The following is a 17,156-nucleotide window of genomic DNA, read 5'->3' on the forward strand; positions in this document are numbered from 1 at the left end:
TTTCAAATGTACATACAGCTAGCGTAAATAGCATGTTAGCATCGATTAGTGTAGCATGTTAGCATGGATTAGTTGGCAGTCATGCCACGACCAAATATGTCTGATTAGCACATAAGTCAACAACATCAACAAAACTCACCTTTGTGGTTTCGTTGACTTAATGGTTGCAAATGCATCTGCAGGTTATCCATACATCTCTGTGCCATGTCTGCTTTAGCACCGCCGGTCAAATGTGAAGACACTCTGGCACATTCAATGGGGGTCTGGCGGCAGATTTCTTGCCAGTGGTGCAACTTGAATCCCTCCCTGTTAGTGTTGTTACACCCTCCGACAACACACCCACCAGGCATGATGTCTCCAAGGTTCCAGAAAATAGTCGAAAAAACAGAAAATAACAGAGCTGAGACCTGGTGTTTGTAATGTGAAAATGAAAATGGCAGGTGTGTTACCTCGGTGACGTCATGTTCTGACGTCATCGGTAAAAGACCGATAAACAGAAAGGCGTTTAATTTGCCAAAATTCACCCATTTAGAGTTCGGAAATCGGTGAAAAAAATACATGGTCTTTTTTCTGCACCATCAAGGTATATATTGACGCTTACATAGTTTGGTGATAATGTTCCCCTTTAATATATATTCATACAAATGATTTAGAACCAAAACAAAGCCAGAAGTCATATAATATTCTAATTCTAATCATTTCAATAACCCCCTTTGCTCCACAGCAACGTTCCCTCTAAGGCAGGCGTCTCAAACCTTATTTTGCAGCCCGCACTTTGACATGACAATTTAATGTTGGTGCAGCCCGCGAGTTTAATGTGAACGGCGCTTGACAGAGTCTCAATTGCCAACGTTCCCAATTTTCCCGGGAGACCCCTGAATATCAGGGGATCCATTCTGTCAAAATCCCTGTCAATTTTTACCCATTCAACAATTTTCAGGGGGTGCCATAATGGCACTGCCTTTAGCGCCCTCTACTTCCTGTACAGACAGCGTGCAAGCCTAGTGATACGTTGCATCTGGCTGAGTTATTTACACGTGTGCTGTAGCAAGACATATTTGATCAACAGCTACACAGGTCACACTGAGGGTGGCCGTAAAAAAAAAAACTTTAAGACTGATACAAATATGTGCCTGACTGTGAACCCACACCAAACAAGAATGACAAACACATTTCGGGAGAACATCCGCACCGTAACACAACAGAACCAATACCCAGAATCCCATGCAGCCCTAACACATCAACCTCCCTACTTGCGTCGGTTGAGGTGGTGTATATCAGTGGTTCTCAACCTTTTTTCAGTGATGTACCCCCTGTGAACATTTTTTTAATTCAAGTATACCTTAATCAGGGCAAAACATTTTTGGTTGAAAAAAAGAGATAAAGAAGTAAAATACAGCACTATGTCATCAGTTTCTGATTTATTAAATTGTATAACAGTGCAAAATATTGCTCATTTGTAGTGGTCTTTCTTGAACTATTTGGAAAAAGATATACAAACAACTAAAAAATAAACAAGTGATTCAATTATAAATAAAGATTTCTCCACATAGAAGTAATCATCAACTTAAAGTGCCCTCTTTGGGGATTGTAATAGAGATCCATCTGGATTCATCAACTTAATTCTAAACATTTCTTCACAAAAAAAGAAATCTTTAACATCAATATTTATGGAACATGTCCACAAAATAATCTAGCTATCAACACTGAATATTGCATTGTTGTTGTTTTTTTATGAACTTACATTCATATTTTGTTGAAGTACAAACGTATTATTCAATAAATATATTTATAAAGGATTTTTGAATTGTTGTTATTTTAGAATATTTAAAAAACAAATATCAAGTACCCCTTGGCATACCTTCAAGTACCCCCAGGGGTACGCGTACCCCCATGTGAGAACCACTGATGTATATTGTAGTACGGGAGAGTTAGGGCTGCAAGGTGTTCTGGGTATTTGTTCTCTTGTGTTTAAGTTGTGTTAAGGTGCGGATGTTCTCCCAAAATGTGTTTGTCATTCTTGTTTGGTGTGGGTTCACAGTGTGGCGCATATTTCTAACAGTGTTAAAGTTGTTTATACGGCCACCCTCAGTGTGACCTGTATGGCTGTTGACCAAGTACGTCTTGCAACCACTTGGGTTTTTCTGCACAAGTGTAAAACAGCATGTGACAGAGGCGTCACGTTGGTTGTGTGATGTAGAGCAGTAGCTCTCTTTATGAGGGCACGCGATCCCCTAGGGTACTTGACGGTGAGAGTTATTAAAAATATTCTGAAAAATAGCAGAAATTCATAAATCCTTTATAAATATATTTATCGAATAATACTTCAACAAAATATGAATGTAAGTTCATAAACTGAAAAAAATAACACAACAATACAACATTCAGTGAGGACAGCTAGAATTTTTATGGACATGTTCCATAAATATTGATGTTAAAGATTTATTTTTTTTGTGAAGAAATGATTAGAATTAAGTTCCTGAATCCAGATGGATCTCTATTACAATCCCCAAAGAGGGCACTTTAAGTTGATGATTACTTCTATGTGGAGAAATCTTTATTTATAATTGAATCACTTGTTTATTTTTCAACAAGTTTTTTAGTTCTTTTTTTACATCTTTTTTTCCAAATAGTTTAAGAAAGACCACTACAAATGAGCAATATTTTGCACTGTTATGGCTGTCCATTTTTCAAAATAGGTAAAGTGAGAAGGAATATAAAATACAAATGTATTACAGTTTTAGGAGTTAAATGGTGGAAGACGCTCAGTGATGAGCTGAAGACATGCACTTCTTTGGTAAGGTTGAAGAAAACATTGCAACGGTTAAATAATTGAAAATGATAAAATATAATAACAATTACTTTCATCCCATTGATTCTTTTTTTTTTTTTTTAACGATGTTCCAGGCAATGTAATCTTCAGTGAAGGTATAGGACAGGCAAATATAAGCTTTGGCTTCAGACTATTCCTTTTTTGGTCATTCTTTTTCTTTTCTTTCGTGTGTAAATGTGCAATATTGTATACATATAACATGTACTGTAAAACTGATCACACAAAATGGTTGATTGATTTGATTGATTATATGACCGAAATAAACTTATTTCATTCATTCATTCATTATACAATTTAATAAATCAGAAACTGATGACATAGTGCTGTATTTTACTTCTTTATCCCTTTTTTTCAACCAAAAATGCTTTGCTGTGATTAGGGGGTACTTGAATTAAAAAGATGTTGACAGGGGGTACATCACTGAAAAAAGGTTGAGAACCACAGGTTTAGAGGACGTTTAAGGCAGTGCAATCACGGCAGCCTTAATAATGTCGGCCAGGTGAAAATGGGGACAAATTGGGGAGAATGGTTGCACCGGTAGATTGTCGGGAGGTGCACTGACATTCAGGAGTGTCTCGGGGGGGGGGGGTTCTCATTGTATTCCATTGGGTTGACTTTTTTCCTGCCCTGATGTGGGATCTGAGATGTCGTTGTGACTTGTGCAGCCCTTTGAGACACTTGTGATTAAAGGTTATATAAATAAACTTTGATTGATATGTTAAACATTTGTATAACTCTATTTAAACTTTAATGAAGATTAGATGAGGCTATGTTTTAGAACAGGGGTCGGGAACCTTTTTGGCTGAGAGAGCCATGAAAGCCAAATATTTTAAAATGTATTTCCGTGAGAGCCATATCATATTTTTTAACACTGAATACAACTAAATGCGTGCATTTTAAGTAAGACCAACATTTTTGAAGTATAATAAGTCTCTTATTCTTTTTAATAACATGGTTATTCTGAAGCTAGTAATAAACTTTGAGTCATACATTAAAAGCGTTACTAAAACGGCCTTCTTTCATCTCCGTAATATCGCTAAAATTTGCTCCATTCTGTCCACTAAAGACGCTGAGATCATTATCCATGCGTTTGTTACGTCTCGCCTCGACTACTGTAACGTATTATTTTGGGGTCTCCCCATGTCTAGCATTAAAAGATTACAGTTGGTACAAAATGCGGCTGCTAGACTTTTGACAAGAACAAGAAAGTTTGATCATATTACGCCTGTACTGTATATACCTTTATATACATATATACATACATATATACATATACTGTATATACCTTTATATACATATATACATACATATATACTGTATATACCTTTATATACATATATACATACATATATACTGTATATACCTTTATATACATATATACATACATATATACTGTATATACCTTTATATACATATATACATACATATATACCTATACTGTATATACCTTTATATACATATATACATACATATATACCTATACTGTATATACCTTTATATACATATATACCTATACTGTATATACCTTTATATACATATATACATACATATATACCTATACTGTATATACCTTTATATACATATATACATACATATATACCTATACTGTATATACCTTTATATACATATATACATACATATATACCTATACTGTATATACCTTTATATACATATATACATACATATATACCTATACTGTATATACCTTTATATACATACATATATACCTATACTGTATATACCTTTATATACATATATACATACATATATACCTATACTGTATATACCTTTATATACATATATACATACATATATACCTATACTGATGGTATCCTTACATCACACTCAAATTTATAAGCGCAGGCCTAAATTTGCCACATGCCTTTGGTAAACGCCGGAGTGAGAAGAGTTTTTAAATTAATTACCGCCCTGGCGCTAATTCAAGGAAATACGGTATATTATATAAAAATATAATGTAACATAACATTTAGGCAGCACGGTGGAAGAGGGTTTTGTGCATGTGCCTCACAATATGAAGGTCCTGAATAATCCTGAGTTCAATCCCGGGCTCGAGATCTTTCTGTGTGGAGTTTGCATGTTCTCCCCGTGACTGCGTGGGTTCCCTCCTCCCACCTCCAAAGACATGCACCTGGGGATAGGTTGATTGGCAACACTAAATGGTCCCTAGTGTGTGAATGTTGTCTGTCTATCTGTGTTGGCCCTGTGATGAGGTTGCGACTTGTCCAGGGTGTACGCCGCCTTCCGCCCGAATGCAGCTGAGATAACAGGGACAAGCAGTAGAAAATGGATTGATGGATGTATAATATATCAGTGTATATAATATACTGTGTATATAAAATGTAAATATTACATATACCGTATTTCCTTGAATTGCCGCAGGACATATAGTATGCGCCTGCCTTGAATTACTGCCGGGTCAAACTCGCTTGGCAAAATAATTAGCGCATGCTTAGTATTACCGCCTGGTCAACCTCGTGACGTCACGAGTGACACTTCCCCTGTCATCATTTTCAAAATGGAGGAGGCTGATTTCAATACCGGTAATTTAAAATAGCATAAAGGGAAGAAGATTAAGAGCTATTCAGTAGGATTTAAGGTCTGAGCTTACATCACACTCAAATTTTTACTGCATGCCTTTGGTAAGTGCCGGAATGAGAAGAGGTTTTAAATTAATTAGCGCATGCTTACTTTAACCGCATGCCTTTGGTAAGCGCAGGAGTGAGAAGAGGTTTTAAATGACTTAGCGCCCCGGCAGCAATTCAAGGCATAGCTCGGGTGGTAGAGCGGCCATGCCAGCAACTTGAGGGTTGCAGGTTCGATTCCCGCTTCCAACATCCTAGTCACTGCCGTTGTGTCCTTGGGCAAGACACTTTACCCACCTGCTCCCAGTGCCACCCACACTGGTTTAAATGTAACTTAGATATTGGGTTTCACTATGTAAAGCGCTTTGAGTCACTAGAGAAAAGCGCTATATAAATATAATTCACTTCAAAGAAATATGGTATATTTTATATTGCTACTACAGTACATGTTTAGTCTACATTATACCTGCCTTATCCTTTCCATCCTTACACTTTCCATCCTTTGTAACTGAGCTACTGTGTGGAATGATTTCCCTTGTGGATCATTAAAGTTTGTCTAAGTCTAAGTCAATAAAACGTACAAAAGGGCAAAGCTTTCCCCCCCCATGTGGCTGAAAATGGTACTGCACAAAAATAGTTGTTATTCATTAAAGCAAAATGATTTATTTTCTAAACTTCTCCATCGGCTTTTTCAATTTTTTTGGGTTGAAGATTTAGCACCCACGTGTCCGAGGGGCGAGCGAAAGAAGTCAGTTGCGGTATCCGTATTGTCCGCGTAGCGCCAACGCAGCAGGTGACCACCAGGGGGCAGCACCGGCGCTCACTTACAGGTGTGCGTGTCGCTCATGCTCTCGCAGCGCCTGCAGCGCACGTAGCAGCACCACACAAACTTGCACGCGCATCGGTGCACGTGACGCTCCACGTGCGTGTTGTAGCCACGCCCACAGCACAGCAGCTTGCAGCCGTCGGGCCCGCTGGAGGTGCGGTTGCAGCGCCGCCCCCTGGTGCCGAACACGCCCCAGCGGCGGTTCTCCAGGCAGTAGTTGGGCGACTTGTTGATAAAGACCAGCTGGTGTTTGTCCACCGGGGGGCGCCGTGGCGGCTCCTTTCTTTTGCTCTTCCTCCTGCCGCCCGTCCAGAGCTGGACGCTGTGCTCGTAGCGCTCCTTCAGGTAGACGCCCACCTGGCCGAACGGCGCCATGGTTCTCCAGCACGTCTTGACGGCGCACGAGCCCGACACGCCGTGACAGCGACAGTCGGTGGACATCGTCATGACGACAGCCTGCGGGGCGAACAAGAACACGATGAGCCAAAGACTAACCGTGGAAAAAGACGAAGAAGGGGCAGCGAACCTGGCGCCCCGCCTCGCTGTTGTGCACGTTCATGTTGAGGAGGGCGTGGCCTCTGGCGTCGGTCGACGTGTTTTTGGCGGCATGATCGATGAACCTGCGGCTAAGCCAGGTCCCGTACTGGACGTGGTCCGAGCAGCCTCCCCAGTGCCAACCCTCGGCGGGAGAACTCGCCCCCTTCAGGCGGGCGTCGCAGCCACACTCGCTCACGTTGCCGTGGCTACAAAAGCGCGTGACGGCGTGGACCAGCCCGGCCGCCATCACCGCGTAAAGGAAGGCTGTTTCCTTGGTTCCTTTGAGAGAGAGGAAGAAGCTTGAACTGCTTTCCTTCAAAATAAAAGTCAGAAATCGATAGAAGACGTTTCTCACCGCTTGTCAGCTCGTGGCCAAAGACGGACGGGTGTTGGCGGGTGGAACAGTTCCAGCGCTCGTGTCGGAACTGGTTCTGACACTCGCTGATGGCCAGCCGGGCAGCGTCCCGAATGCTGGGGATCAGAAAAGTCCTTTTTCGGCACACCTCCCTCTGCTGGGCAGTCAGCGGAAGTTCAGAGCAGCCTGCCTCCTCGCCTTGACCCGCAGAACTCAAACCCAACAACCTGGCGAGAAACAAAATTCATTTTAGACAAGCAGCATTTCTGAAAGTTCGAGTAGGTTAGATTCCTACTCGTCAAACAGCACTGTACTCGGAGGTGTGAAGTAACGACTACATTTACTCACAATTACTAAAGTAACTTGCAGAAGATACATTCTACCTGTCAGACTGGTTTTAAATGCAATATACTTTTTGCTCGTCCTTGAGTATTTTTGTCAAAAAACTCTACTTTTACTCTGAGTTTTACTTAAGGTTGTTTTTTTTTCATATAATCACATGTATCATAATGTGGTCATATGACATATATGACATATACACACATACATATTTATACATACAGTATACAGAAATATATGTACACATACATACATACATACATACATACATATATATACACACATATACATACATACATGCATATACATACACACATACATATATATATATATATATATATGTATATATACACACACACATACATACGTATACATGTGTACACACATTTACATACATATATATAAATATACACATATATGTAAATATATATATATAAATACATATACATATACACACATACATATTTATACATACAGTATACTTAAATATATGTACATATACATACATATATATACACACATATACATACATATATATACACACATATACATACATACATGTATATATACACACACATACATACGTATACATGTGTACACACGTTTACATACATATATATAAATATACACATATATGTAAATATATATATATAAATACATATACATATACACACACACATATATATATAAATATATATATATATATATGCATATATACTGTATAAATACACAAACATATATATATGTATATATACACACACACACACATATATATATATATATATATATATATATATATATATATATATATATATATATATATATATATATATATATATATATATATATATATATATATATATATATATATATATATATATATACACACGTGTATGTACAGTGGGGCAAAAAAGTATTTAGTCAGCCAGCAATTGTGCAAGTTCTCCCACTTCAAATGATGACAGAGGTCTGTCATTTTCATCATAGGTACACTTCAACTGTGAGAGACAGAATGTGGAAAAAAATCCAGGAATTCACTTTGTAAAATTTTAAAGAATTTGTTTGTAAATGATGGTGGAAAATAAGTATTTGGTCAACCATTCAAAGCTCTCACTGATGGAAGGAGGTTTTGGCTCCAAATCTCAGGATACATGGCCCCATTCATTCTTTCCTTAACACGGATCAATCGTCCTGTCCCCTTAGCAGAAAAACAGCCCCAAAGCATGATGTTTCAACCCCCATGCTTCACAGTAGGTATGGTGTTCTTGGGATGCAACTCGGTATTCTTCTTCCTCCAAACACGACGAGTTGAGTTTATACCAAAAAGTTCTATTTTGGTTTCATCTGACCACATGACATTCTCCCAATCCTCTGCTGTATCATCCATGTATCCATTTTGGTATAAACTCAACTGGTCGTGTTTGGAGGAAGAAGAATACTGAGTTGCATCCCAAGAACACCACACCTACTGTGAAGCATGGGGGTGGAAACATCATGCTTTGGGGCTGTTTTTCTGCTAAGGGGACAGGACGATTGATCCGTGTTAAGGAAAGAATGAATGGGGCCATGTATCCTGAGATTTGGAGCCAAAACCTCCTTCCATCAGTGAGAGCTTTGAATGGTTGACCAAATACTTATTTTCCACCATCATTTACAAATAGGTTCTTTAAAATTCCTACAAAGTGAATTCCTGGATTTTTTCCCACATTCTGTCTCTCACAGTTGAAGTGTACCTATGATGAAAATGACAGACCTCTGTCATCATTTGAAGTGGGAGAACTTGCACAATCGCTGGCTGACTAAATACTTTGTTGCCCCACTGTATGTACACACACACACACACACACACACACACACACACACACACACACACACACACACACACACACACACACACACACACACACACACACACACGTGGGTAAACGGAGTCTGGCAGGACGGCACTCAAACTACACACTGTAAAAAAAAGGGACATGCATTTCAAACGAAGCAGCACAACTCTTTAACGTTTACTTACAAATTAGGAAAAACTATTAAACTTCCAACTATACAAAATGCAGATGGAACAACATGATTTAATTCTCAAAAGTCAAAGTAGTACAAAAAACGGAACACAAGGCGAAGGCACAACGTGCTGATCGCACTTGGAGCTAACATTTAGCATAGACAATGGACAACAAATCTTACGTGGACAAGGCATGAAGCAAAACAATCTTATGTGGACAAGGCATGAAGCAAAACAATCTTACGTGGACAAGGCATGAAGCAAAACAATCTTACGTGGACAAGGCATGAAGCAAACAATCTTACGTGGACAAGGCATGAAGCAAAACAATCTTACGTGGACAAGGCATGAAGCAAAACAATCTTATGTGGACAAGGCATGAAGCAAAACAATCTTATGTGGACAAGGCATGAAGCAAAACAATCTTATGTGGACAAGGCATGAAGCAAAACAATCTTACGTGGACAAGGCATGAAGCAAAACAATCTTACGTGGACAAGGCTTGAAGCAAAAAAAAACTTACGTGGACAAGGCATGAAGCAAACAATCTTATGTGGACAAGGCATGAAGCAAAACAATCTTATGTGGACAAGGCATGAAGCAAAACAATCTTACGTGGACAAGGCATGAAGCAAAACAATCTTACGTGGACAAGGCTTGAAGCAAAAAAAAACTTACGTGGACAAGGCATGAAGCAAAACAATCTTATGTGGACAAGGCATGAAGCAAAACAATCTTACGTGGACAAGGCATGAAGCAAAACAATCTTACGTGGACAAGGCATGAAGCAAAACAATCTTACGTGGACGAGGCATGAAGCAAAACAATCTTACGTGGACAAGGCATGAAGCAAAACAATCTTACGTGGACAAGGCATGAAGCAAAACAATCTTACGTGGACAAGGCATGAAGCAAACAATCTTATGTGGACAAGGCATGAAGCAAAACAATCTTACGTGGACAAGGCATGAAGCAAAACAATCTTACGTGGACAAGGCATGAAGCAAAACAATCTTACGTGGACGAGGCATGAAGCAAAACAATCTTACGTGGACAAGGCATGAAGCAAAACAATCTTACGTGGACAAGGCATGAAGCAAAACAATCTTATGTGGACAAGGCATAAAGCAAAACAATCTTACGTGGACAAGGCATGAAGCAAACAATCTTACGTGGACAAGGCATGAAGCAAAACAATCTTATGTGGACAAGGCATGAAGCAAAACAATCTTATGTGGACAAGGCATGAAGCAAAACAATCTTACGTGGACAAGGCATGAAGCAAAACAATCTTACGTGGACAAGGCATGAAGCAAAACAATCTTACGTGGACAAGGCATGAAGCAAAACAATCTTACGTGGACAAGGCATGAAGCAAAACAATCTTACGTGGACAAGGCATGAAGCAAAACAATCTTACGTGGACAAGGCATGAAGCAAAACAATCTTACGTGGACAAGGCATGAAGCAAACAATCTTACGTGGACAAGGCATGAAGCAAAACAATCTTACGTGGACAAGGCATGAAGCAAAACAATCTTATGTGGACAAGGCATGAAGCAAAACAATCTTACGTGGACAAGGCATGAAGCAAAACAATCTTACGTGGACAAGGCATGAAGCAAAACAATCTTACGTGGACAAGGCATGAAGCAAAACAATCTTACGTGGACAAGGCATGAAGCAAAACAATCTTACGTGGACAAGGCATGAAGCAAAACAATCTTACGTGGACAAGGCATGAAGCAAAACAATCTTACGTGGACAAGGCATGAAGCAAAACAATCTTACGTGGACAAGGCATGAAGCAAAACAATCTTACGTGGACAAGGCATGAAGCAAAACAATCTTACGTGGACAAGGCATGAAGCAAAACAATCTTACGTGGACAAGGCATGAAGCAAACAATCTTACGTGGACAAGGCATGAAGCAAAACAATCTTACGTGGACAAGGCATGAAGCAAAACAATCTTATGTGGACAAGGCATGAAGCAAAACAATCTTACGTGGACAAGGCATGAAGCAAAACAATCTTACGTGGACAAGGCATGAAGCAAAACAATCTTACGTGGACAAGGCATGAAGCAAAACAATCTTACGTGGACAAGGCATGAAGCAAAATAATCTTACGTGGACAAGGCATGAAGCAAAACAATCTTACGTGGACAAGGCATGAAGCAAAACAATCTTACGTGGACAAGGCATGAAGCAAAACAATCTTACGTGGACAAGGCATGAAGCAAAACAATCTTACGTGGACAAGGCATGAAGCAAAACAATCTTACGTGGACAAGGCATGAAGCAAAACAATCTTACGTGGACAAGGCATGAAGCAAAACAATCTTATGTGGACAAGGCATGAAGCAAAACAATCTTACGTGGACAAGGCATGAAGCAAAACAATCTTATGTGGACAAGGCATGAAGCAAAACAATCTTACGTGGACAAGGCATGAAGCAAAACAATCTTATGTGGACAAGGCATGAAGCAAAACAATCTTACGTGGACAAGGCATGAAGCAAAACAATCTTATGTGGACAAGGCATGAAGCAAAACAATCTTACGTGGACAAGGCATGAATCAAAACAATGACGCCAGACCGAGTGTGGCGAGCAACGTGGATAAAAAGCTCTCTGATTAGTGCTCGGCAGCAAGTGAACATGCCGAACACTAATCAGAGGCAGATGGAAATAATAAGTAAACATTGTAACTTACAAGGGAACACAAAAACAGGAACTAAAGGAGGCCAAAACTAACAAAAACATGATCCGGACCACGGATCATGACAGTTATAACGTCATAAATGACTGTAAAATGTGCATATTTTGTCCTACATGCTGTGTGCCGGCTACGTCATTTAACTTTGTCCTTCACATCATTTTATCTAGTCCCTCAATTCATTTTTAAGTTGCCCGCCACTTCATTTTAGGCTTGGAATTGGGGGTTAAATCACTATAAATGATTCGCAGGCGCGGCACCGCTGCTCCCCACTGCTCCCCTCACTTCCCAGGGGGTGATCAAGGGGATGGCTCAAATGCAGAGGACACATTTCACCACACCTAGTGTGTGTGTGTGTGTGTGTGTGTGTGTGACAATCATTGGTACTTGACTTGAAGAGGCCTCATGACATGCTGGTACTTGACTTCATTTTAAACGGCCCACCACGCCATTATTTGCAGTCCACTGCATGAATTGAAATAACACACCACATCCTTTAGTTTGGCCCGTCATGTTATTTAATGTGGCCTGCAAAAGACTGTAAGTAATAAAGCACTTTCTGGCTAAAGGTATTTAATCCGTCAATTTTGACAGAAACAATTATTGCATGCGTAGTCTGCACTTTATTATAATCTGATCAAGCAACAAGATGGTACCAACATTTAATTTTTTTCGGTTATCAAAAATAATTGCAGTACTCAAATAGCTGCTTGTTTAAAATCAAGTTATCCATCAATTTCTTGGAAAAAAATGTAATTATTCAAAATAATTGTCTACGGAAAACGCGGCCATTGTATGTTAATTTTCATATTCATATTGACTATCACCCTTAATTGCAGGATGGCCCTCAATTAAAAACAGTTTAAACACCACTGCTAGTATCTGTGTTTCTTACAGGCACACACACACACACACACACACACACACACACACACACACACACACACACACACACACACACACACACACACACACACACACACACACACACACACACACACGCACACACACGCACACACACACGCACACGCACACGCACACGCACACAGAAACTACGGTTGTAGTGAAAATACCGTTAAAAAATGTCTACTAAATCAATAAAAAGTTCCTCACCAGTTACTCAGTATGTGCATGCAGTTTTTCCCCTTTTATTCCAAAAAATTATTATTTTGAGGGCTACTTGACGGCACTCTTTCTGGAATACACTTCTGTGCTGTCTCCCCACCTGTGACTGTAGTCGGTCACACTGTGAGTTAAATGACACCCTCTGTCCACACTAACACTGTTTTTTTTAAATAGTTTCATACATGCTTCTTATAACTTTCAGAAAGACAATTTTAGAGAAAAAATACAACCTTAAAAATTATTTTTGGATTTTTAAACACACACCTTTTTACCTTTTAAATTCCTTCCTCTTTTTTCCTGACAATTTAAATCAATGTTCAAGTATTTTTTTTTTTTTATTGTAAAAAAATAATAAACACATTCTAATTTAATTTTTCAATTTAGCTTCTGTTTTTTCGACGAAGAATATTTGTGCAATATTTCTTCAAACTTATTATGATTAAAATAAAAAAAATATTCTGCCAAATTCAGAAAATCTTTAGAATTAAATTTAAATCTTATTTCAAAATCTTTTGAATTTCTTTTCAAATTTTTGTTCTGGAAAATCTAGAAGAAATAATGATTTGTCTTTGTTAGAAATATAGCTTGGTCCAATTTGTTATATATTCTAACAAAGAGCAAATTGGATTTTAACATATTTAAAACATGTCACCAAAATTCTAAAATTAATCTTAATCAGGAAAAATTACTAAGGATTTTCCATAAATTTGTTAGGTTTTTTTTTCAGAAAGATTCGGATTAGTTAGTTTTTCTTTTCTTTTTTTCGGTTGAATTTTGAATTTTAAAGAGTCGAAATTGAAGATAAACTATGTTTCAAATTTAATTTTCATTTTTTTCCCTGTTTTCTCCTCTTTTAAACCGTTCAATTAAGTGTTTTGTCTTCATTTATTCTCTCAAAAAAACCTTCGGTAAAAGGAAAAAAAATGTACGACGGAATGACAGACAGAAATACCCATTTATATATATATTAGATTTATTTATTAAAGGTAAATTGAGCAAATTGGCTATTTCTGGCAATTTATTTAAGTGTGTATCAAACTGGTAGCCCTTGGCATTAATCAGTACCCAAGAAGTAGCTCTTGGTTTCACAAAGGTTGCTGACCCCTGATTTAAAATATCCAAAAGTCAAACCCACCACCCTCAAATACTAATACGTGTCATTAAATAAAAAATCAACATCACAGCCGCCATCTGCCACAAAATAAACAGTCAGAGTTACTCCAAATAAAATGGTAAAAAGTCTGTATTTATATAGCGCTTTACTTTATACGTGACATTCACCCATTCACACCCCCATGGAGGAAGCTGCCATGCAAGGCGCTAACCACGACAAGTCAGGAGCAAGGGTGAAGTGCCTTGCACAAGGACACAAAGGCCGGGACGAGGACGGCGGAAGCTGGAATCGAACCTTGAACCCTAAAGTGGCTGAAACGGTCTGCGTAGCGCAGATGGTATAGCCAAAAAAGAGTGAAAATAATCTACCGAGTGAGAGAAATGGCAGTAAAAATAAGAATGAGGCAAATTCCTTTTTCCTCTTTGGCTATCAATATGATCACAGAATTGGGGGTAAAACAGACCGACAAAAAGATCACAGAATTGGGGGTAAAACAGACCGACAAAAAGATCACAGAATTGGGGGTAAAACAGACCGACAAAAAGATCACAGAATTGGGGGTAAAACAGACCAACAAAAAGGACATTTCTAGAAGCTGAAAAACGTAATCTTTTCTTCCATGGATGAAACATTTTATTAATAACTACAATTTTAATTGTATTGTCTGGCTTAGCTTTACCATTGCAGCATACTTCGAATTAGTCACAATTATCCTAAAAGTATCAAAACTTTTTATAGTAAGTTAAGACTATTAAAAAAATGTTGTATTTTCTATATTTCACTGTTAATGATTTGAAGTCATAAAAAATTATTACTAAACGTACTAAATAATATAATGACTAAAATTATTATTGTAAGTTATTTGTCATTATTAGGAGGTATTAATAAGAATTAGAATTACTGCATGATCGGAAGTTATTAGAGTGGAAAAACATACTAACTTCTAATCACAATTCTTATCATCTTGATAACACTTTCCATATTAAAAACAAATGAAGACTTATACTAACGTCTAATAATTATAACCGTTTATTAAAATTCCATTTACCACATTACTAGCATTATTCGAATAATGATTGTAAGTTATAATTATTAGAAATAATGGTTGTAAATATGAAAACATATTAACACATAACTTCTAATGATTATAACTTCTAAATAATAATTAATATATGATATATATATATATATATATATATATATATATATATATATATATATGTATATTAGGGCTGCAACTCTTTGGGTGTCCCACGATTCAATTCAATATCGATTCTTAGGGTCGCGATTTGATTATATATCGATTTTTTTTTTCCGATTCAACGCGATTCTTGATTCAAAAACGATATTTTTCCGATTCAAAACAATTCTGTATTCATTCAATCATAGGATTCCAGCAGGATCTACCAGTCTGCTGACATGCTAGCAGAGTAGTAGGTTTTTTTTCAAAGACAATGTTTTATCAACTGATTGCAATAATGTAAATTTGTTTGAACTATTAAACGAACCAAAAATCAGACTTATTTTATCTTTGTGAAAACATTGGACACAGTGTGTTGTCCAGCTTATGAGATGCCATGCAAGTGTAAGCCACTGTGACACTATTGTTCTGTTTTATTATTTATAAATGTCTAATGATAATGTCAATGAGGGATTTCTAATCACTGCTATGCTGAAATGATAACTAATATTGATACTGTTGTTAATAATATTCATTTTTGTTTCACTACTTTTGTTTTGTTCTGTGTGGTGTTTGTGTCTCCTTTCAACTCCTCTGTTTATTGCAGTGTTGCTGGGTCAGGTTTGGTTTTGGAATCGTATTGCATTGTTATGGTATTGCTGTGTATTGTTTTGTTGGGTTGATTAAAAAATAATAATAATAATAAAATTGATTTTTTTTTAAATGACATTCGATTCTGAATCACACAAGGTGAGAATCGCAATTCGTATTCGAATCGATTTTCCCCGACGCCCCTAATATATTAGATTAGATTAGATAGTACTATTTTATTCCTTCAGGAAAATTTTAATTTTCAGCCCAATCCCATTCAAGATCACACAAACGTTGCAGGGAGACAGAACAGGATCGCTGACGGGTCTGCCGGCTTCCAGCGCCCCTCACAAAAAAGGTGAGATACAGGTAAACAAGTGGGTGGAATGGGGGGGAAAATTTAAGATTCAAATAAACTAAAACATAATTAAAAATATATATATAATTCTAATAATCATAATAATACTTAAGTAATATTCTATTTATTAGAAATAAATAGAATAGTAAGTTATTAGTTTTCCGCATTTAAAAAGTATTATTGTAATAATTAGAACTAATCAAGAAATGAGAAATAAATCTGATTATTATTTAATTATAGTCCAATTTCTAGAACAATAAATGCGCCAATTGACAACGGAAGTGATGTCAGTTTTCACACATAATTCAGTGTGATTATTATTAATTGAGGTATATTCATCTGATGCGCGGGAAAGTGCTCGTGCACGCGGGTACTCACATCCAGCTGGCACCGCAGCTCGGCGGCCACACGCACGCGCACAGCAGCAGCAGCAGCACGGTCAGCGTGCACGCGCCTCGGACCCGGCTCGTCTCCATGTCGGCCGCGCGGTATCTTCATGCCCGTGCGCGTGCCAGTGGCTGCATGGCGGCTTCCCGCGCTCTGGAGCGCCGCCGCCGTCGCTTGTGAC

The 17,156-nt window shown here is 38.0% G+C and overlaps 1 protein-coding gene across 1 annotated transcript; it reads right to left on the bottom strand.

Moving 5' to 3' along the window:
• Positions 1–6,073: 6,073 nt before the first annotated feature.
• On the bottom strand, positions 6,074–17,103 carry wnt16 (wingless-type MMTV integration site family, member 16). Its single transcript, XM_061912093.1, has 4 exons — positions 16,967–17,103; positions 7,155–7,381; positions 6,789–7,078; positions 6,074–6,718 (listed from the first exon to the last, which is right to left on the bottom strand). The coding sequence occupies exons 1-4, from the start codon at positions 17,062–17,064 to the stop codon at positions 6,257–6,259; spliced, it is 1,077 nt and encodes a 358-aa protein (XP_061768077.1). The 5' UTR covers positions 17,065–17,103; the 3' UTR covers positions 6,074–6,256.
• Positions 17,104–17,156: the final 53 nt, after the last annotated feature.

This window comes from Nerophis ophidion, linkage group LG10 (assembly GCF_033978795.1).
Source record: "Nerophis ophidion isolate RoL-2023_Sa linkage group LG10, RoL_Noph_v1.0, whole genome shotgun sequence".
In the NCBI taxonomy this organism is placed as follows: domain Eukaryota; kingdom Metazoa; phylum Chordata; class Actinopteri; order Syngnathiformes; family Syngnathidae; genus Nerophis; species Nerophis ophidion.